General features: G+C 43.7%; 1 protein-coding gene across 1 annotated transcript in view; it reads left to right on the forward strand.

Annotated features, from left to right (window-relative positions):
- Positions 1-18613: 18613 nt before the first annotated feature.
- The window catches only part of CERKL (ceramide kinase like), a 165406-nt gene continuing 160920 nt past the window's right edge, over positions 18614-23099 (forward strand). The window contains exon 1 of the mRNA XM_040357642.1: positions 18614-19078. Within this exon, the coding sequence (XP_040213576.1) occupies positions 18634-19078 (445 nt within the window). The 5' untranslated portion in view covers positions 18614-18633. The remainder of the gene's footprint in view (positions 19079-23099) is intronic.

Here is a 23099-nt window from a genome sequence, read left to right on the forward strand (position 1 = left end):
AAAAATCAATAATATAATGTACCTGTAGTTTCTAGTTTCGTTTTTGCATGTTGTTTCCTGCCTCTGCTGTACAGAGCCACAGAGCCAATACAGGGCAGTGATGGTTTGGAAAATGAAACTGATTGATGCTGAGGGGTTTTAGACACACAGTAATCACACCTCCTTGATTAGTGACCACAGAGAGAAAGCTCCCAGTACTGTGGTTATCAGAAAACAGATAACCAGGAAGTGTGGAGATCAGAGAAGAATTACAGCAACTTGAGAGCAAAAACGAACAATGAGGACATGAAAACAGCACTGCATTAAGGTAAAGGAAGCTATTAAGATAAAAAAAAAATCCTTTACAAACCCTTTAAGTTGAAACTGCAGCCAAAACATTTTTACTAGTGGATAGAATAAGGAAGCGCTAGTACCTTTGTCATGTCTTCTTTTTTTATTGAAGTACATGTCCTTCTGGGGATATTTCCCCTCATTCGCTGTCTAGGAGACACTACAGAAAATGAGATTACATTTCCCAGAAAGTGAGGAGGGCAAATCCTGCAATAGAAAATTGCTACTGAAACTTGTTTCCCATTGAAAGATTTTCCTTCAGCTCCTGTTCTGCTGACAACTACAACATTTTTTATTTCCCCATCACTTTCTGTCCTTGTGACAGCAATCATCTGAACAGAACATGAGATTCAATCTTCTTTGCATGATGAATCTTCCATGAAAGAGATTCTAACCCTCCTCTTCTCTATCAAAAACTAAAAATATACTTTTTTTCTCCTGAAGTTAAACATCTTTCAAAAAACAATTATTGCACCAAACATTGTACATGTCAATATATACTCCATATATTAGGGCTGATGTGTGTGTGTGTGTGTGTGTGTGTGTGAGATACATCACATTCCTTTTCTTCCCTTTTATTGGAACGGGAACCAAGTACAAGATTTAGGTATTTTACCTTGTGAAGTGATGCCATCTGTTGAGATATTACAACTCAAGGTATGCACTGATCACAGGCTGAGGTTTTGGAACACATCCACTAAAATCTTAAATAATCCCCTAAGCTGCTTCTATCCTGTCATCGTCTAAAATCATAATTTCCCCTGGCCTGTGCAAAGTGTGGCATCTCTCCTAACTCATTTTAATATACAAACATTTAGACATTGACATAGATATTTTTCTTATAGGGATTATACAAATGTTTCATTTCTCTTGGGCTTTTAGAAAAAAAATTCTCCACAGGGTAGAAGATTACATTTGCAAGAAAAAATATATATAGCCCATCAAATCAGACAGTGAAAAGCGCAAAAACGATGTGCAACAGTACTTATAACTGCCTTTGAGGTCATTGCTGATGAGTCCCTGGACTTTTCACATCTATGCAGCTCTATTCTCTATTTTGTCGAATAAGGTACAATAGTCATATAGTTTATTTTTTACTATTATACTTTTTGTTTGTCATAAGAAATGTAGAAAGGTAAAACTATAGAAAAGCCATCAATTAATTAGTTTGCAAATCAGGTGCAAAGAGAAAATTAACCTCCCTGGCGGTATGATTAATTCAGATTTTAGGTGCTGAAAGCGGTACCATTATTTTGCATGGAAATGTGGCGTTTTATATATTGTAGGCCTGTAATTCTGATGCCGCGTACACATGGTCGTTTTTTGTCTTGTAAAAAAATGTTGTTTTTTTCTCATGAAAAAAAAACGATGTTTTTCAAACTTAATTTTAAAAAAAGACGTTGCCTACACACCATCGTTTTTTCAAAATGCTCTAGCAAAGCGCGGTTACGTTCAGCACGTACGGCGGCACTCTGTTCCATTCAAGCTCGCGTCATAACTTGCTTCTGAGCATGCGCAGGTTTAAAAACATCATTTTAGCCCACACACGATCATTTTTTATGACACAAAAAACGACGTTTTGAAAAACGACATTAAAAATTGAAGCATGTTCGAATTTTTTTTTTTTTGTCGTTTTTCAGAAGACATAAATCAACGTTTTCCCCCACACACGGTCATTTCAAATGACGTTTTTAAAAATGTATTTTTTTTTTCATCACAAAAAACGACCGTGTGTACGCTGCATAAGAAATAACTCACTTAAATCTGTCCAAACAAAAGTCTAGTAGACATCCCGGGTATATTAAAATTTGAAACACAAAATCATATATTTTAATACAATAAATAAATATATAAATAATTATAACAAATAATATAATAATAATAAAAATTATTACTTTAAATTTTTGGATGACGAATTTTCCCACAAATCACTATCGCTCAATTCTGCAAGTGATTCTAATTTATTATCACTGTTTTCTAGCTGGTCTAAAACCACTTTTGACATAAAGGGACAGTTTTTGGTTGCTATGGACAATCTCCAGTTTCCAGGCAGAAAGAACAGTTTTTATTTTATAAAAGTGCATGTAGGACACTGGGCAGACCGCTAGGGACAAGGAGGTGTGTATTATTTACATACAGTACTGTAATTTATAAGATTACAGTATACTGTATGTATTGTGTTTATTTACTTTTTTAAATTTTGCGCCGATCTCCGCCCCCGTGCGTCGTAACATTGCAGGGAATGGAGCTTGGCGGCACTCAGCACTGTGAATCGAGCGAGGAGGACACAGCTCGATCACACAGCATAGGGGCATCGCAGGATCCAGGGACAAGGTAAGTAACTTGTGCCTGTGGACTCTACGAGGCGATCCCGAGTCTGGCTCGGGGTTACCGCTTTTGGTCGTGAAATTCCACCCCGAGCCATACTCGGGAATACCGCCAGGGGGGGGGTTAAGGGATCCACCGGTTCTGCCTAAATTGTAACCCACCCCTAGGAGATAATGATTTACCTGTCTCTGGGCTTCGAGTGATATAAAATTGTGCTGGTTGATGGCAATTTTGATTCACAAGCAGTTAAAAGCCAGTTAGAAAGTCAAGCCATCTGCCTGCCTTACTTCCGGGGATCCTATCCAGCTAATGTGTATGTTTTCATTGGTTTACAGGTGTCATGCATGGCACAACTTTAATACCAGTTTGGAGGCTTCCCTTTTGCTGGTCTGTAGCCAGTCAAAATGTTCATCAAGGGCACTTGTGGTTCAGCTGATCTGGGTCCAAAACAGGCAAAGAGGTAGGTTTCCTCAGAACTGTTCACCAAGCATCAAGGTTCCTCTCTAACTTTACAGTTCTGCATTAAGGTCAATGGGTTGGGTTGGGTGGCCACCTACCCCATCTCAGGTAAGAGACACTGCATTTCAGGTCAGTGTTCTGCTTGAGTTTAAACAGTGACTATATCTACTCAATACTATACACTTTGCAACTCTGCTGCACATCTCTGGCTGTTTCTCACAGTGGGCTTTCTTTTCTACTTTCCTCGGATTGACAGCATAAGAGATTTGTTTTTTCTCTTTTTACCTTTTCTACTATTATTATTTACAATGTCTTGCAAAAGTATTCACCCCCCCTCTGCATTTTTTCGTGTTTTGTTTCCTTACAACCTGGAATTAACATGGATTGTTTGAGAATTTGCATAATTTAATTTATAGAACATGCCCACAACTTTGAAGATGTTTTTTTATTGTGAAGAAAACAACAAATAGGACAAAATAACAGAAAAAGTCAATGTGCATAACTATTCAGCCCCTAAAGTCAATACTTTATAGAGCCACCTTTTGCGGCTATCACAGCTCCAAGTCGCTTTGGATAAGTCTCTATGAGCTTGTCACATCTTACCACTGGGATTTTGGCCCATTCCTCCTTGAAAAACTGCTCCAGCTCCTTCAAGCTGGATGGTTTGCGCTTGTAAACAGCAATCTTTAAGTCTGACCACAGATTTTCTATTGGCTTGAGGTCTGGGCTTTGATTAGGCCATTCCAACACATTTACATGTTTCCCCTTAAACCACTCAAGTGTTGCTTTAGGTCATTGTCCTGCTGGAAGGAGAACCTCTGTCCTAGCATCAAATCACACACAGAGTGGCACTGGTTTTGCTAAAGAATGTCTCTGTATTTAGCACCATCCATCTTTCCCTCAACTCTAACCAGTTTCCCAGTCCCGACTACTGAAAAACATCCACACAGCATGATTCTGCCACCACTGTTTCACTGTAGGGATGGTGTTCTTTGGGTGATGTGATGTGTTGGGTTTGTGCCACACAGCGTTTTCTTTGATGGCCAAAAAGTTAAATTTTAGTCTCATCAGCACCTTCCTCCATACATTTTGGGAGTCTCCCACTTGCCTTTTTGCAAACTCAAAACGTGCCATTTTGTTTTTTGCTGAAAGTAATGTCTTTCTTCTGGCCACTCTGCCATAAAGCCCAACTCTATGGAGCATACGACTTATTGTCGTCCTATGTACAGATACTCCAGTCTCTGCTGTGGAACTCTGCAGCTCCTCCAGGGTTACCTTAGTTCTCTGTTCTGCCTCTCTGATTAATGCCCTCCTTGCCTGGTCCATGAATTTTGCTGTGAAGCAGTTTCTTGGCAGGTTTGCTGTTGTGCCATGTTCTTTCCATTTGGTTATGATAGATTTGATGGGGCTGCTAGGGATTATCAAAGATTTGGATATTTTTTTTTATAACCCAACCCTGACTTGTACTTCCCAACAACATTGTCCCTTACTTGTTTGGAGAGCTCCTTGGTCTTCATGGCAGTGTTTGGCTAGTGGTGCCTCTTGCTTAGGTGTTGCAGCCTCTGGCGCTTTTCAAAAAGGTGTGTCTATGTAATGACAGATCATGTGACACTTAGATTGCACACAGGTGGACATCATTTCCCTAATTAAACGAGATAACGATTGTACACAAAGACATGAGTCATTTATTGAGAAGAGTGGAAGAAACTGAAGAAAAACTGGATAGTCAAGCAGCTGAGGTGACAGAGTTAAAAATGCAAATGAAGGAATTACAAATGGAACAAAGGAACTTGAGGTACCGAATGGAAGATCAAGAAAACCGGAACCGGAGGAAAAATTTGAGGATCCGCGGTTTACCTGACCAGGAAGGAGAAGACCTCCAAGTCAAACTCGATAAATTATTCGGTCACATTTTGGGTAAAATAGAAACGGAAAAAATCAAATTCGAGAGAATTCATCGGATTAGAAAACCGGCGGAATTGGCAGCGGAAATACCCAGAGACGTGATCGCAAGATTTCATAATTTTCAAGATAAAGAACAGATTTGGCAGTGTCTTAAAACCATTAGGCCGGTAACATTCAATGAGACTGATTTACAGATCTTTCCGGACCTTGCCACCGAGACCCTCTCTAGAAGGAGATTATTAAAACCGCTACTCGAACATTTAAAAATTCACGGTATCCAATATTCTTGGGGTTACCCAGCGTGTTTAATCGGGAAGAAGGAGGGCAGGTCTGCGACCTTAAGGTTCCCTGAAGAGATGACTAAGTTCTGTAAGAGACTGGACATTCCATTGATAGAGATACCTGGTTGGAGTGAACCACAAGAGAAGATATCACCTATACCGGGTCATCAGACATGGAACCTTATCTCAGGAAATAAAAGAGGAAAATAATTAAGAAAAAATCCGCACAAGATAAATAACTAAAAATGGAGATGATGATGTGGGAGGCCGGGGGGTGGGGGGGGCCGGCTGGCATGTGCTCGGGGAGTTCCAGGGTCCTGGGGCTACTCACCCACCCCCAACCTTTTGGTTGGGGGGGATGGCGGTGGCAGTTCGGGATGTAGTCACACTTGCAGAGCTCAACCTCCGGGGCGAGAACCGTAGGGCCGGGTGGAGTAGGTTGGCCACGGATCCATGTGCCTATTTAAGGCCGTAATGCCCCTATTGGTGGGGGAAGGGAGGGAGGGGGGAGGGATAGGGTGAATGGAGGGGTTATAGTACAGAGTAAGTGGGGGGAGGTGGGGGGGTTTGGGAGAGGGTTCGGGGGGGAGCATCTCCGGTTATCAGTTTCAGAAATAAGTTGCCTGTCGTGGTTTTGCCTTGATGCTTATTGGAAATCCTGAGTGACTATCTGGTAGATATTATGGGAACCTTAAAAATACTCTCATATAATGTACGGGGATTAAATTCCCCTTTAAAAAGGGGTAATATTTTAAGAGAAATTAAACATCTTAAAGCGGATATAGTACTCATACAAGAGACACATATCTCGCAGGAGTCAAATCTTAAAATAAGCTCACCGGAATACCCATTATGGTACTACGGAGACTCACCGACTAAACGGGCAAAGGGTGTTGCCATAGGGTTTGCCAAGGAAGTAAGATTTGTCCTGGGAGAGAGAAAAGCAGATCCCGAGGGGCGGTATCTTCTACTTAGAGGAAAAATAAATGAAGTGGATTATTCTATTGCAAATATTTACTGTCCAAATAAGAACTCCATGAGATTTCTTAAGGGGGTCATCGAGATGTTTATGGATTTCAGGATAGGCAGGGTAGTTGTGGCGGGCGATATGAACCTCTGTCTGGATCTGGATCTCGATTGTACGTCCCGTGTACAGCGGACTGGAGATGCACAAAGAAAATTACTTAAAAAAAATTACATCAACTTCAATTGATAGATGTTTGGAGAATACAGCATCCGAAAACACGTGATTATTCATTCTACTCCGCTGTACACGGGACGTACTCTAGGATCGACTTCTTTTTAGTAGATCATAGTTCATTGGACGTAGTGACAAGTTCGGGAATTGGGATAACTACCCTGTCGGATCATGCGCCAGTTTCAATTAATTTAAAAATCGAGGAAGCTCCCAAAAGTAACACCAAATGGAGACTTAACGAGGATTTAATACAGGATGAAGAGGTTGTAGAAAGGATAAAACAGGAATTAGAATGGTATTTCAAGACAAACTGCTCCGAACACATGCCGGAATCATTAGTTTGGGAGGCTCACAAGGCCTATATTAGGGGCATACTGATCGCAATAGGATCAGCGAAAAAAAAAGAAACCAAGAAGAAATACGATGAGTTATATAAAACTATCTTTGATCTTGAACAGACCCATAAACAAACAGGGGAGCATGAAGCGGAGCGCACTGTTATCCTAAAAAGAGAGGAATTAAGAGATCTTATTGAATATGAAAATAGAGCGGCATCTTACAGACGTAAGAAAGAGAAGTATCAATGGGGTGACCTGTCGGGTAAATACCTAGCAAAAGGGTTTCAAAACAAATTTAAGGGTAATTTTATAGAAAGCATTCAAACAGGCAAAGGGAGTAAGGTATATACAACATCAGAGATTGCAAGAGTATTTCAAGAATACTATGGGAAGTTGTATTCGATATCGCAAGGGGACTCCCCCGAAAAAACAAAAAGGAGAAGTGATAATACAAAAAAATTTTTAAGTAACACATGTTTAAATAAAATACCTGAGGATAAAATTAGTTTTTTAGAAGAACCTATAACGGAAATGGAAATTCGTAATAATTTAAAGGAGTCACCAAAGGGGAAAAGCCCAGGCCCCGATGGGTTAACAACTGCATATTACCAAAAGTTCAGTGACATTCTGATCCCCAGGATGTGCTCTTATATAAACGGTATTGGTTCAAACTGGGATATTCGTCGAGAGGCATTAGAGGCTGCAATTACAATAATTCCTAAGATAGGTAAAGATCCCTCCTTATGTTCTAGTTTTAGACCCATCTCGTTATTAAATGCGGACGTAAAATTGTTCGCCAAAATCTTAGCTGGGAGAATGAAAATAATCATGAAAGATTTAGTACATACTGACCAAGTAGGCTTTGTCCCCGGGAGGGAAGGCAGGGACAATAGCATCAGAACACTTCTGTTGACACAGATAATAAAAGATAGTAAATCCCCAGGTCTACTCCTGTCTATAGACGCCGAAAAGGCTTTCGACAGGGTAGACTGGGGATTTCTACTGAACACATTGGAGTTTATTGGGATCGGTCCAAAAATGATGGGGTGGATAAATGCTCTGTATAAACACCCAACGGCAAGAGTTAAGGTGAATGGGATACTATCAGGGACATTTGAGATGTTCAATGGGACTAGACAGGGGTGTCCCCTGTCCCCTCTTTTATTTATTTTATCTTTGGAACCATTGCTGGCCGGGATTAGAAATAACCCCGACATCAGGGGGATTCAAACAAATGATGGGGAACATAAACTCGCAGCGTTCGCTGACGATATCTTATTATATATAACGAATCCTACTATAACCCTCCCGAATCTATTAAAAACCCTTAAATTGTATGGAGATGTATCTAATTTTAAAATCAATCCCCTAAAATCAGAAATCCTCAATATTAGCGTGAATGCACAGGATGTACGGAGATATAAGCAAGAGTTTCCATTTATTTGGAAAGATACCGAGATAAAATATTTGGGAGCTAATATTACATCATCCCCTGACCTAATTTACCTACAGAATTATATCCCATTATTAAATGATATCAAAAAAGATTTAAAGAGAATTGCATCGAGACAAAGATCTCTACTAGGGAGAATAAATTGTTTTAAAATGTTTACTCTCCCTAAGATATTATATAAAATTCAAATGTTACCAATCGTACTACCGGGTGCTTACTTTAAAATACTAAAACAGTTATTAAACAGGTTTATATGGCGGAACAAAAAAATGCGCATAAGTATGGAGGTATTAATTAGAGATAAGGAACATGGTGGTTTGGGGGTACCTGATATTTACACATATTATATGGCTATTCACATGGCACGGGTGGTTGATTGGGTTAGAGATAACAAAGAGAAAAGGTGGGTGAGATTAGAAAGTTGTTCAAATAAGTCACTGTTAGGAAAAGAGATTTGGATACCGCCACATTCTAGACAACAAAATCCGCACATGCACAAAATCACATTGGCATCCATGTCTATATGGGATAGGGCACATAAAAAACATAGATGGGGCTATAACTCCCCACTAATCCCTTTATTTGACACAAATTTTTTTGTACCAGGGAAAATAGGCCTGTTTGGTAACTGGATTAAAAAACCAGATGCACAATTAAAAGACATATTAAAAGACGGCAAAATTCTTACCTACCAGGAACTAAGTAAAAAAAAAGAATTGTTCGAGCTGAACAGGTGGCGATATTTGCAGCTGACGCATTTCGTAGATTCCTTCCCCTCCCCGCTGAGGTCAGATAGATATTTGCTCCCTTTGGAGCGTTTGTGTTTAGCACCAAATGGAAGGGGCGGGATCTCCTCAATTTATAAAATATTGATGGGATTGAAAGATCCCGGTTTCCCTCCTTATATTAATAAATGGGAAGAGGAATTAGAAACGGGTAAAACCGAGATAGAGGTCAGGAAAATATTAAAAAAGACGCATACGACTTTAACTAACTGTGCATTGATCGAAATGAACTTTAAATGTTTAGCACGATGGTATATAACCCCGGCCATAGCACACCGTTATCAAGACGATACCTCCAAATATTGTTGGAGGGGTTGTCTTGAAGTGGGTACTATGTCACATATATGGTGGACCTGCCCAAAAATTAAAACATACTGGAATAACGTATTATTAGTAATCGAGGAGATAACCGGAATTAAAATACCTCCTGATCCATGGGTCTGTTTGTTCCATGGGACAGAAATGTCAACTAAACAGTACATGAGAACTTTACTTCCCCACGTACTAGATGCAGCAAAGAGTCTGATCCCCAAACAATGGAAGGACCCTATGAGCCCAACAGAGAAGAGCTGGTTTTGCAGAATTAATGATATATATTATGCTGAACAGCTCAGGTTCATGGGAGAGGAAGGAGAAGGCGGATTTAAACGAAAATGGCAGGATTGGGTTAATTTTAAACTTTCACCAAGGTATATAGATAGGATGATATAGTGTAGGAAGGTTAACGGGCAAAGAGTGATACAATATGAGACAGAATTTCGGAGATAGGGGAGGGTGGGAGGGTGGGGTTAAGGGACTGGGGTGGAATGAGGGTGGGATGAGGGTTTGTTCGGCTAGGGGAAATTAATGTATTTATTTACGTATTTAAGTATTTTTTCTTTTCTCTTCTTTTGTATATTTATTGACATATATTTAAAAGCACTTTTGCAATAACAAAAAAATCTTCCAACCATGATGCGAACTAAGGAGACTGCGAATTGAACGCAAATTGATTAAGTATCCTGATAGTTCTCTGAGGCGAAAAAAAAAAAAAAAAAAAAAAAATTCCCTAATTATGTCACTTCTGAAGGTAACTGATTGCACCAGAGCTTTTTATGGGCTTCATAACAAAGGCACATGCCAATTATAATTTTTTTATTTCTGAAAAATAGTTTTATGTATCTATTTTTCAAATTTTACTTTACCAACTTAGGGGCAGATCCACAAAGAGCGTACGCCGGCGTATCTACTGATACGCCGGCGTACTTTCAAATTTCCTGCGTCGTATCTTTGGTTTGAATCCTCAAACCAAGATACGATGGCATCTGGGTTAGATCGACAGGCGTATGGCTTCGTACGCCTTCGGATCTTAGATGCAATACTTCAGCGTCCGCAGGGTGGAGTTCTCGTCGTTTTCCGCGTCGAGTATGCAAATTAGCTATTTCCGACGATCCACAAACGTACGTGCGGCCGTCGCATTCTCTTACGTCGTCTCTAGTCTGATTTTTCCGGTGTACAGTTAAAGCTGCTATTTTTCGGCGTATAGTTAGACTTGCCATGTTAAGTATGGCCGTCGTTCCCGCGTTTCATTTGAATTTTTTTTTTGTGTAAGTCGTTTGTGAATCGGGATGGACGTACTTTACGTCCAGGTCAAAACCAATGACGTCCTTGCGATGTCATTTAGCGCAATGCACGGTGGGAAATTTAGGGACGGCGCATGCATTCTCTGATCCTCCTCTCCTTCCACAGTGCCAAATCCATCTCCTGATAGAACAAAGCCTTGGGGTAAGCTCCATATGCTTAGTTTGGTGTGTATTGCTAGAGAGTTGTTTTTTTTGGCGGAGGTTGCACAGGGCCAATCAGCCTTGTCCAGACAGAGGGTCAAGAGTCATGCAGCCTCATAGGACAATCAGAGGAGAATGAAATCTCCTCCTACAAGCTCTAACCAGTGCTTGGCCAAAAACCCAAAAAAGTCACAAGACTGCTATATACTGCTGATGAGAAAAAGTATTTAGTAGGGCTGTTACTGATCAAAATGTTTGTGTTCGATTAATCGTTTTTTTTTTTTTTAATTGATTAATCAACTAATTTACATTAATTATAATGCACATACAGATCCAACTACTTTTAGCTGATCTCCTCCTTGCAGGCTGATTCCCAATGCAGCTACCAACCACTGGACAAATGGATAGCAGGATACAAAAAACACACACAGGCAGCGCTCGATGGGAATAGCATTAAAACTTTTATAGTCTTCAAGTAGGTAACAAAATAAATATTGCACTGGAGAGAAAATCGATGTAGCTACATAAACTGTAATAATAGTGCGAGTAATACCAAACGGTAGCAAAAGCAGTCATAAAAACATGTAGCTAAGTATAATACTGGTATAAAAATGTGTACAACGATGCCACTGCTGAATCCAGATGAGGAGGGGTTAACATCAGTCCGTTGGCATGTAGATGTCCCATGAAGGGAACTATCACAACTCCCAGTGGATGGTTGTAGAATCCCAGGTTGATAGAGGGAAGTGTAACAGCCCTTGCGTGTGGCAAATAGTAAGGTCCCGCCGGCATGCAGATATTAAGGTACAGCTAAGAAGCCCTTCAGATGGACACGGCAAGCCCCGCTGGTGTCCGTGACGTCACCGGATCTCCGACGGAACTCCCTGAAGGCCTGGAAGCCGGCAGAGAGGTGAGTACCAATCAAAATAATTTTGATCGATCAAAAAAATTTAAGATTAATCGATGAATTAATAGTTAATTTCCACAGCCCTAGTATTTAGCAGTTTATATTTACTAAAATAATTGCATTTCCATGTTCTGTGTACTGTGGGAGACCAGATATAGTGAATGCAGGGTCCTGGGTTTAGTAACACTTTAAAAATAAATAAGCTAAATCTCTGATGCCAATGTTAAAGAAAAGAAGCTATGCTTACTCTGTGTATGAAACATGTGCTGAGATGCAATAATAAACCAATAAATTAGGGCTGTTACTGATCAACATTTTTCTGTTCGATTAATCGTTTTTTTTTTTAATCGATTAATCGACTAATTTCGATTAATTATAACGCACATACAGATCCAACTACTTTTAGCTGATCTCCTTGCAGGCTGATTTCCAGTGCAGCTACCAACCACTGGAAAAATGGATAGCAGGATACAAAAACCACACAAAGGCAGCGCTCGATGGGAATAGCATTAAAACTTTTATAGTCTTCAAGTAGGTAACCAAATAAATATTGCACTGGAGATAAAATCGATGTAGCTACATAAACTGTAAAAATGGTGCGAGTAATACCAAACGGTACCAAAAGCAGTCATAAAAACATGTAGCTAAGTATGATACTGGTATAAAAATGTGTACAACGATACCACTGCTGAATCCAGATAAGGAGAGGTTAACATCAGTCCGTCGGCATGTAGATGTCCCATGAAGGGAACTATCACAACTATCACAACACAACAGTGGATGGTTGTAGAATCCCAGGTTGATAGAGGAAAGTGATAGAGGGAAGTGTAACAGCCCTTGCGTGTGGCAGATAGTAAGGTCCCGCTGGCATGCAGATATGAAGGCACAGCAAAGGAGCCTTTGAGATGGACACGGCAAGCCCTGCTGGTGTTCGTGACGTTATTGGATCTCCAACGGAACTCCATGAAGGCCCAGAAGCCGGTGGAGAGGTGAGTACCAACCAAAAGAATTTTAATCGATCAAAAAGATTTTGATCGATCAAAAAAATTAAAGATTAATCGATTAATTAAAAGTTAATTTGCACAGCCCTACAATAAATACTTATGAAATTAATACCTGGTGTCTTGTGTTGTTTTTTTTAGAATATACAATACATATAAAATACCATACATTAAATTCAAACACAATCAATATCTAAAGTGTCCAGTGACAATGAGTATAATGTGCCGATTATTAAAAGTACAAAATTATTGTGCATACGTCCATTCAAAAAGTGCATTTAGTGAACTGCAACAAATGTTCAATCAAAGTTACTGTGATGTATGAAAAGGTGGCAAGTGGATTCCACTTACCGTATATCTCCCCCTAGCTTTTTCCTACACCACCAGTGCTTACACTCAGGAAGGTCTTAATCGCGTTGTGCTGTCCAGATGCCTGTACACTGCATGCCAAGATTGTTATACTGTAAGAGAGAGGGAACCAAAACAATCATCATTGTGTAGTATGTTTATTGAACTGCACTTAAAAGCATAAAACGGTATTGCACTTACAATTTTCTGGGGCACCCCTGGCACTTGGAATCATCTGCGTATACTTTTGCGGAACCACCGTCGCTCCAAACCATCCACAGAACCAGCGTGCGTTCCAAACAGCGGAAGTGATGTGGCAACTGGAAGTCCCCGCCCCTGATGCTCCTGGTAGTGAGAAAATGCATAGGGAGGGATACCTAAATTTTTTGCTTTATTTCTGCTGTTTGGAACATCACCTCTACTTTTCCTAGTAGGGTCCCTTTACATTGATGGTCAGTGTAGACATGTCTCATTATGTTAGTGGTCAGTATAGTGGCAATTACGTTGGTCATTAGTAGAACACCGCCCCCTTCATTATTGGCCATTGGAAGAAGGACTCTCTTACATTGGTGGTTAGCAAAAAAGTATCAATTGGAGAAGGGCCCCCTTAAATTGTTGACCAATAGAAGAAGGATCATCTTACACTGGTAATCAGTAGGAGAAGGACACTGGTATTCTCAACTGGTGGTCAGTTGAGAAGGCCCCCTTATATTGGTGGTCAGTGAAAGAAGAACCCCTTTACATTGGTCAGATGGGGAAGGGCCCAGTACATTGGAAGTCCATGGGTAAGGCCTTATTACATGGTCAGTGGAAAAGGGACCCCTTCATTGCTGGCCAGAAGAAAGAATGCCCCCTTACATTAGTGACCAATGGAAGAAGGGTCCCCTTTACATTAGTGGTCAGTAGAAATAATTCCCCCTTACAGACAATTGCGAAGATCATTGAGGTGACTTGCCTGAAAAACAAGAGGACAAACACCACTAGTCTCATTATTTTGGGCTCTGCTGCGGTACATTACAGACAGAACTATGCAGGCACCATTAACAAGGAAATCAATTGGCCACTGCCCATGAAACCCCTAGCATCCTCTGAAAGAATTTCAGTTTCAGAATTTGTTTTGTATATTCTGATTCGTTTCGCATATTTGTTGTTCCAAATCAATTTGTATTTTCAGAAGTTATTTCCGAAGATCTATTTTTCATATTTTATCCTGAGTTTGGTGAATAGATAGGCAGCGCAGAAGTTTTTGGGTTAATCTTGTTATTTGGAAGATTCTGATTAATTTGTTATGTTATGATTCGGAGATTCTGATGGATCTACCAACATCCAACCCAAACTCAATAATAAGTAGGACTCCTCTTATTTCACTTTTATACTTTACTATTATACCCCTTTCACACTGAGCCACCCATAGCGTCGGCGGTAAAATGCTGCTCTTTTTACTGCGGACGCTATGGGCGGATTTCGTCTACTAGCGGGGCGCTTTTAAACCCTGCTAGCGGCCGAGAAAGGGTTAAAAATGTCCGCAACGCGCTGCTGAAGCAGCACATTGCGGGCGGTATAGCCGTGCTGTCCCATTGATTTCAATGGGCAGGAGCGGTGGAGGAGCGGCAAACACATAAGAATATGAATGAATTTCTTGTATTTTTATAATTGATTTCCGATTCGTTGAAATTTGTTACTATTGTGATTCAGAGATTTGGCTACATCCAAATCTCTGAATAACTAATATTTTATCTGAAGGTCAAATGTAACTAAACACCTTTCTTCCAACTAACCACCAATGTAAAGGCCATTTTTCCCATTGACCCCCAAACAATTGGTTTTAGAAGGGGTTCCCAAGGCCAGGAAACTATTTTAACCACTTAAGGACCTTGGCTGTTTTTCAGATTTGGCGTTTACAAGACTAAAACAGTTTTTTTTGCTAGAAAATACATTTTAAACCCCCAAACATTATATATTTTTTTTCTAACACCCTAGGGAATAAAATGGCGGTCATTGCAATACTTTTTGTCACACCGTATTTGCGCAGTGGTCTTACAAGCTCACTTTTTTTGGAAAAAATTCACTTTTTTTAATAAAAAAATAAGACAACAGTAAAGTTAGCCCAATTTTTTTTATATATTGTGAAAGATAATGTTACGCCGAGTAAAATGATACCCAACATGTCACGCTTCAAAATTGCGCCCGCTCGTGGAATGGCGTCAAACTTTTACCCTTAAAAATCTCCATAGGCGACGTTTAAAAGATTCTATAGGTTGCATCTTTTGAGCTACAGAGGTGGTCTAGGGCTAGAATTATTGTTCTCACTCTAACGATCGCGGTGATACCTCACTTGTGTGGTTTGAACACCGTTTTCATATGCGGGTGCTACTCACGTATGTGTTCGCTTCTACGTGCGAGCTTGTCGGGACGGGGCACTTTAAAAGAAATTTGGGGGGTTTTCTTATTTATTTTTATTTATTTTATTAATTTTTACACTGAAAAAAAAAATGGATCACTTTCAACATTAACTGACTAGCCTGCCTGCCTGCCTGCCTGCTCTATCTATCTGCAAAAAATGACACTCTCTCTGTCCTCTATTAACCACCGCAACACACTACACAAGACCGACCTGCAGGTGGCCTTTTATTGTGTGGGGCGTGTACTAAACCCCCTGAGCCATAATTGGCCAAAGCCACCCTGGCTTTGGCCAATTATGGCTCTCTGTTTTTTGCAAGCTGTGATTGGCCAAGCATGCGGGTCATAGTGCATGGTTGGCCAATAATCAGCCAGCGATGCATGAAACATGGTGGTGGCAGCATCATGTTGTGAGGATGCTTTTTTTCAGCAGAATTTTCAGAGTTGATGGGAAAATGGATGGAGCCAAAACAGAACAATTTTAGAAGAAAACCCGTAAGGGCCCTTTCACATGGGGCGGATCAGTAATGATCCGCCTCCGTGTGTCTGTCAGTTCAGCAGGGATCTTCCGTAAAATCCCAGCTGAGCCCGGCTGACAGGGCGGTCCCCGCACACTGTGCAGGGACGGCCCTGTCTTTCCTCCGCTCTCCCCTATGGGGGGGGATCGGATGAACACGAACCGTATGTCCGTGTTCACCCAATCCGATCCGCCATACGGAAGAAAAATAGGATTTTCTTCTGTCCGAAAAATCGGAGCTTTGCGGAGGCGGGTGATTACGGGTGTCAGCAGATGGTCATCCACTGACACCCGCAATCACATGTATGTCCCGTTTTCATCCGCAACGGATGGATGAAAATGCGGACATACGGTCCGCACATGTGAAAGGGGCCTTAGAGTGTGCAAAAGACTTGAGACTTGGGTGGAAGTTCACCTTCCAGCAGGACAACAACCCTAAACATACAACCAGAGCTACAGTGGAATGGTTTAGATCAGAGGTCTCCAAACTTTTTCAAACAAAAGGCCAGTCTACTGTCCTTCAGAATTTAGGAGGGCTGGATTGTGGCCAACAGGGGTAGAAAATGTGCTGAACCCAGCATCAGTGAGAATAAATATGGCCTATGGGTTGGTGGTCAGTAGGAGGAGTAGTGCCCCATTATTGGTATTAGTAGGAGGAATAGTATCCCATTGTTGGTATCAGTGGAAAACATAGTGCCCCATTGTTGGTGTCAGTGGGAGGAATGGTGCCCTAAGGGCCGGATAAAGGCTAGCAAAGGGCCACATCTGGCCCTCGGGCTGCAGTTTGGAGACCCCTGGTTTAGATCAAAGCATAGTCATGTGTTAGAATGGCCTAGTCAAAGTCCAAACCTAAATACAATTGAGAATCTGTGGCAAGACTTAAAAATTACTGTTCACAGACGCTCTCCATCCAATCTGATAGAGCTTGAGCTATTTTGCAAAGAAGAATGGGCAAAAATGTACCCGTGCTGGTAGAAACATCTCCAAAAAGACGTGCAGCTGTAATTGCAGGAAAAGGGGGTTCTACAAAGTATTTACTCAGGGGGGCTGAATACAAATGTACTCCACACTTTTCACATATTTATTTGTAAAAAAAAAAAAAATGAAAACTATTTATCATTTTGCTTCCACGTCACAATTATGTGCCACTTTGTGTTGGTCTATCACATAAAACCCCAATAAATTACATTTATGTTTTTGCTTGTAACATGACAAAATATGGAAAATGTGCAAGGGGTATGAATACTTTTTCAAGGCACTGTATGTAATGTGGCCCCAGTGCTGAAAAGTGTGGAGACCAATGGCGGCTGGTGGTAGATATTTATTTTGGGGGGCAATCTGTCCGTCTGTCTCCACCAAACACCGGAGGTTGGGCTCAGGTTCTAATCATGTGCTTCTAAAAAAATAATAATCTTTGAAATGTATGCGTCCGGTGCCCTGCGTGTAGATTAGGGGCCAGGCGCATGCATTAGGGGGGCAGCGCCCCTGTGCCCTGTATGGATGGAACAGTGTTGCCAACCCGTCCATATTTTTATGGACAGTACGTACAAACGGGCACTTTTTCCCCCGTTCGTAAATGTCAGTTGTTGCGGAAATGTGCCAGTAAAAATAGCCGAGATTGATTTGGCTTGTTACTGCGCATGGAGATTGGAGACAGGGGGTGATGGTGGCTGCGGTGGCACCGCAAAGGGGGATGGAGGCAGGGGGCAATGGAGGCAGAGGGAGATTGGAGGCAGGGGGTGTTAGTGGCAGGGGGTGATTGGAGGCAGGGGGTGTTGGTGGCACCGCAGAGGTGGATGGTGGCACCGCAGAGGGTGGGGGATGGAGACAGGGGTTGTTAGTGGCACCGAAGAGGGGGATGGAGGCAGGGGGTGATTGGAGGCAAGGGGCCTGGGGGAGATTGGAGGCAGTGGGAGATTGGAGGCAGGGGACGATGGAGGCAGAGGGAGATTGGAGGCAGGGGGAGATTGTGGCACCGCAGAGGGGGGGTGAAGGCAGTGGGTGTTGGTAGCAGAGGGGGATGGAGGCAGGGGGTGATGTGACTAAATAATTTGCCCTTATTATATGGAAAATAACAAAAATATGTTTGTTTTTTTTACCTTAATATCTACCTTCAATCACATTGCTATTTGCCTAGCGTACTTGTTTGTAGCCTAAATATTGAAATTTGTACCTAAAAATTTAATTTAGTAACTTTTGTGAAATGCCAGTAGAAACTTGGCTGCGCCAGTGAATTTCGGGTGTCGTGCCAGTACATTTCAATCTGGTAGGTTGGCAACACTGGGATGGAACGCCACGTCCCCCCAATCTTATCCTTTGATTTATTTTTACATTTATTTCTAGGGCCTGACTCTCCCTGTCCCATGTCCTGTAGGTTTTCCAGTGAAACTAGATCAGAGAGGAGCTTTTCTCAATAATAAAGCTGACTGCAGACATCTTGTAGTATTTATCATTCACGGGCTGAACAATCTGCTGTGTTCCATACAGAACTATCCAAACTAATGTCCGGGTGTATCATGTGTGCTCGGTGTCACCTCCAGCCCCTCACCTCACTGGGATTAGCAATGCGCGTTCCTCTCCTCCAGCCCGGTGCGCGCCCCCGTCACTCAGACAACCGGAGATGGCGTCGCGCGTGCCCGCTGGTTACCCTGGCATCCCAGTTCTCGGCACCCACCTGTCCCCCCAACTCCGGAACTCCGCCAGTGACAGTATGGGGGAGACTCTGCGCCTGCCCGGCGTGTACCGGCGTGTGAGTGCCTGGAGTGAGAGCGGAGAGGAGTGCATGGAGCCCGGGAGTCCCCGGCACTGGAGGAGACCCGCCTCGGTGCCCCAGCAGCTGAACGATCGCTGTGAGGAGTGGAGTTCGGGGAGTGAGCGCTCTGGAGCCCGGGGGTACAGTGACCCGGAGGAGCGATCCCTGGGGGAGTACAGTGCCCGCCTATCCCGGGACTATGGCCGCCAGAACAGCCTCCTCAGGGGGATATTCCAGATCCACAAGAAGAGCTGTGATGTCTCCCTCACCTCCAGCCAATTACTGTGGACGCCCATTTATCCGGAGAGCCCAGGTGAGACAGGCGTGTGCCAGGTCAGACAGGTGTATGCCAGGTCAGACAGGTGTGCCCTATCCTCCTCACCCCACACAGGTGTATGCCAGGTCAGACCGGTGTGTCCTATCCTCTTCACCCCACACAGGTGTATGCCAGGTCAGACAGGTGTGCCTTCTTCACCCCACACAGGTGTATGCCAGGTCAGACACGTGTGTCCTATCCTCCTCACCCCACACAGGTGTATGCCAGGTCAGACAGGTGTGTCCTATCCTCCTCACCCCACACAGGTGTATGCCAGGTCAGACCAGTGTGTCCTATTCTCTTCACCCCACACAGGTGTATGCCAGGTCAGACAGGTGTGTCCTCCTCACCCCACACAGGTGTATGCCAGGTCAGACAGGTGTGTCTTCTTCACCCCACACAGGTGTATGCCAGGTCAGACAAGTGTGTCCTATCCTCCTCACCCCACACAGGTGTATGCCAGGTCAGACAGGTGTGTCTTCTTCACCCCATACAGGTGTATGCCAGGTCAGACAGGTGTGTCGTCCTCACCCCACACAGGTGTATGCCAGGTCAGACAGGTGTGTCTTCTTCACCCCACACAGGTGTATGCCAGGTCAAACCGGTGTGTCCTATCCTCCTCACCCCACACAGGTGTATGCCAGGTCAGACAGGTGTATCCTCCTCACCCCATACAGGTGTATGCCAGGTCAGACAGGTGTATCCTCCTCACCCCACATAGGTGTATGCCAGGTCAGACAGGCGTGTCCTATCCTCACCCCACACAGGTATATGCTAGGTCAGACAGGCGTGTCCCTATCCTCCTCACCCCACACAGGTGTATGCCAGGTCAGACAGGTGTGTCTTCTTCACCCCATACAGGTGTATGCCAGGTCAGACAGGTGTGTCGTCCTCACCCCACACAGGTGTATGCCAGGTCAGACAGGTGTGTCTTCTTCACCCCACACAGGTGTATGCCAGGTCAAACCGGTGTGTCCTATCCTCCTCACCCCACACAGGTGTATGCCAGGTCAGACAGGTGTGTCCTCCTCACCTCATACAGGTGTATGCCAGGTCAGACAGGTGTATCCTCCTCACCCCACATAGGTGTATGCCAGGTCAGACAGGCGTGTCCTATCCTCACCCCACACAGGTATATGCCAGGTCAGACAGGCGTGTCCCTATCCTCCTCACCCCACACAGGTGTATGCCAGGTCAGACAGGCGTGTCACTATCCTCCTCACCCCACACAGGTGTATGCCAGGTCAGACAGGTGTGTCCTATCCTCCTCACCCCACACAGGTGTATGCCAGGTCAGACAGGTGTGTCCTATCCTCCTCACCCCACACAGGTGTATGCCAGGTCAGACAGGTGTGTCTTCTTCACCCCATACAGGTGTATGCCAGGTCAGACAGGTGTGTCGTCCTCACCCCACACAGGTGTATGCCAGGTCAGACAGGTGTGTCTTCTTCACCCCACACAGGTGTATGCCAGGTCAAACCGGTGTGTCCTATCCTCCTCACCCCACACAGGTGTATGCCAGGTCAGACAGGTGTATCCTCCTCACCCCATACAGGTGTATGCCAGGTCAGACAGGTGTATCCTCCTCACCCCACATAGGTGTATGCCAGGTCAGACAGGCGTGTCCTATCCTTCTCACCCCACACAGGTATATGCCAGGTCAGACAGGCGTGTCCCTATCCTCCTCACCCCACACAGGTGTATGCCAGGTCAGACAGGTGTGTCCTATCCTCCTCACCCCACACAGGTATATGCCAGGTCAGACAGGTGTGTCCTATCCTCCTCACCCCACACAGGTATATGCCAGGTCAGACAGGCGTGTCCCTATCCTCCTCACGCCATACAGGTGTATGCCAGGTCAGACAGGCGTGTCCTATCCTCCTCACCCCATACAGGTGTATGCCAGGTCAGACAGGTGTGTCCTATCCTCCTCACCCCATACAGGTGTATGCCAGTGAGAGGTGATACCGCTCTAAAAACTGCTGATCCCTTGGCTTTGCTGCCGTCCCACTAAAACAAAAAGGTGCTGGCTATGCACAGGTACATTGGATAGAAGAAGATCCTGGACTGCCGCACTCCTTAACCACTTCCATACAGGGCACTTATACACCTTCCTGCCCAGACCAATTTTCAGCTTTCAGCGCTGTTGCACTTTGAATGACAATTACGCAGTCATGCTACACTGTACCCAAACTACATTTTTATCATTTTGTTCCCACAAATAGAGCTTTCATTTGGTGGTATTTGATCACCTCTGGGATTTTTATTTTCTGCAAAAAACAAATTAAAAGACCGAATATTTTGAAAAACAAATTATTATTTTTTTGTTTCCGTTACAAAACGTTGTAAATAAGTACATTTTCTCCTTCACTGATGGGGCTGCACTGACAGGCACTGATAAGGCGGCACTGATGGGCACTGATGAGGTGGAATTGATGGGCACTGATGGGCACTAATATGCAGCACTGATGGGGCACTGATAGGCGGCATGGATGGGCACTGATAGGCGGCACAGATGGGCACAGGCGGCATGAATGGGCACAGATAGGCGACACGGATGGGCACAGATAGGCGGCATGGATGGGCAGTGATAGGTGGAATGGATGGGCACTGATAGGTGGCACGGATGGGCATGGATGGGCACTGATAGGTGGCACAGATGTACTGTATTATATTGTACTTATGGATGCCAATCAGTGCCAAAAAACAATGCCTGACAATCAGTGATGCCCATTGTGGGCACTGATTGACATCCATTGTGGGCACTGATTGGCATCCCTGGTGGTCTAGGGTGGCATACCTGGTGGTGGGCATCTCTGGTGGTCTGGTGGCATCCCTGGTGGTCTAGTGTGGGCATCCTCGGGGGAGCTGTGCTGATAATCGATCAGCACAAACCCCCCCTGTCAGAGGAGCAGCCGATCGGCTCTCCTCTACTCGCGTATGACAGACGCGAGTGAGGAAAAGCCGATAACCGGCTCTTCTTGTTTACATTGTGATCAGCCGTGATTGGACACGGCTGATCACGTGGTAAAGAGTCTCTGTCAGAGACTCTTTATCTAGATCGGTGTTGCGGGGTGTCAGTCTGACACCCTGCAACAACGATCGCCGCGATGCTCGCCCCCGGGGGCGTGCAGCGGCTCAATATCCTGAGGACGTTATATGACGTCCAGTCAGAATATTAAAACCACTTTGCCGCCGTCATTTGTAATAGGGGGGGCGGCAAGTGGTTAAAACGATGTCTTTATTGTACAAATAAAATCCAAAAAATAACCAAAGCGATGCAGTCAAAATGAAGTGAATAACAGGAAAAAGGTGGCTGACATGTTTCACATCATGTGATGCTTACTTGTAGCTAGCGCATCGAGGCCTGCTGGTAATGACTGCGCTCTCAATAAGCATTTTAAATAAATAAATAAATAAATAGTGTGTATGCCAGGTCAGACAGGTGTGTCCTATCCTCCTAACCCCACACAGGTGTATGCCAGGTCAGACAGGTATGTCCTATCCTCCTCACCCCACACAGGTGTATGCCAGGTCAGACAGGTGTGTCCTATCCTCTTCACCCCACACAGGTGTATGCCAGGTCAGACAGGTGTGTCCTCCTCACCCCACACAGGTGTATGCCAGGTCAGACAGGTGTGCCTTCTTCACCCCACACAGGTGTATGCCAGGTCAGACACGTGTGTCCTATCCTCCTCACCCCACACAGGTGTATGCCAGGTCAGACAGGTGTGTCCTATCCTCCTCACCCCACACAGGTGTATGCCAGGTCAGACCAGTGTGTCCTATTCTCTTCACCCCACACAGGTGTATGCTAGGTCAGACAGGTGTGTCCTATCCTCCTCACCCCACACAGGTGTATGCCAGGTCAGACAGGTGTGTCCTATCCTCCTCACCCCACACAGGTGTATGCCAGGTCATACATATCGGCCTAAACTAAGGAATTTTTTTTTTCCGAAATTTTTTGGGGATATTTATTATAGCAAAAAGTAAAAAATATTGAATTTTTTTCAAAATT

The sequence above is a fragment of the Rana temporaria genome, chromosome 6 (assembly GCF_905171775.1).
Source record: "Rana temporaria chromosome 6, aRanTem1.1, whole genome shotgun sequence".
NCBI classification, from domain to species: Eukaryota; Metazoa; Chordata; class Amphibia; order Anura; family Ranidae; genus Rana; species Rana temporaria.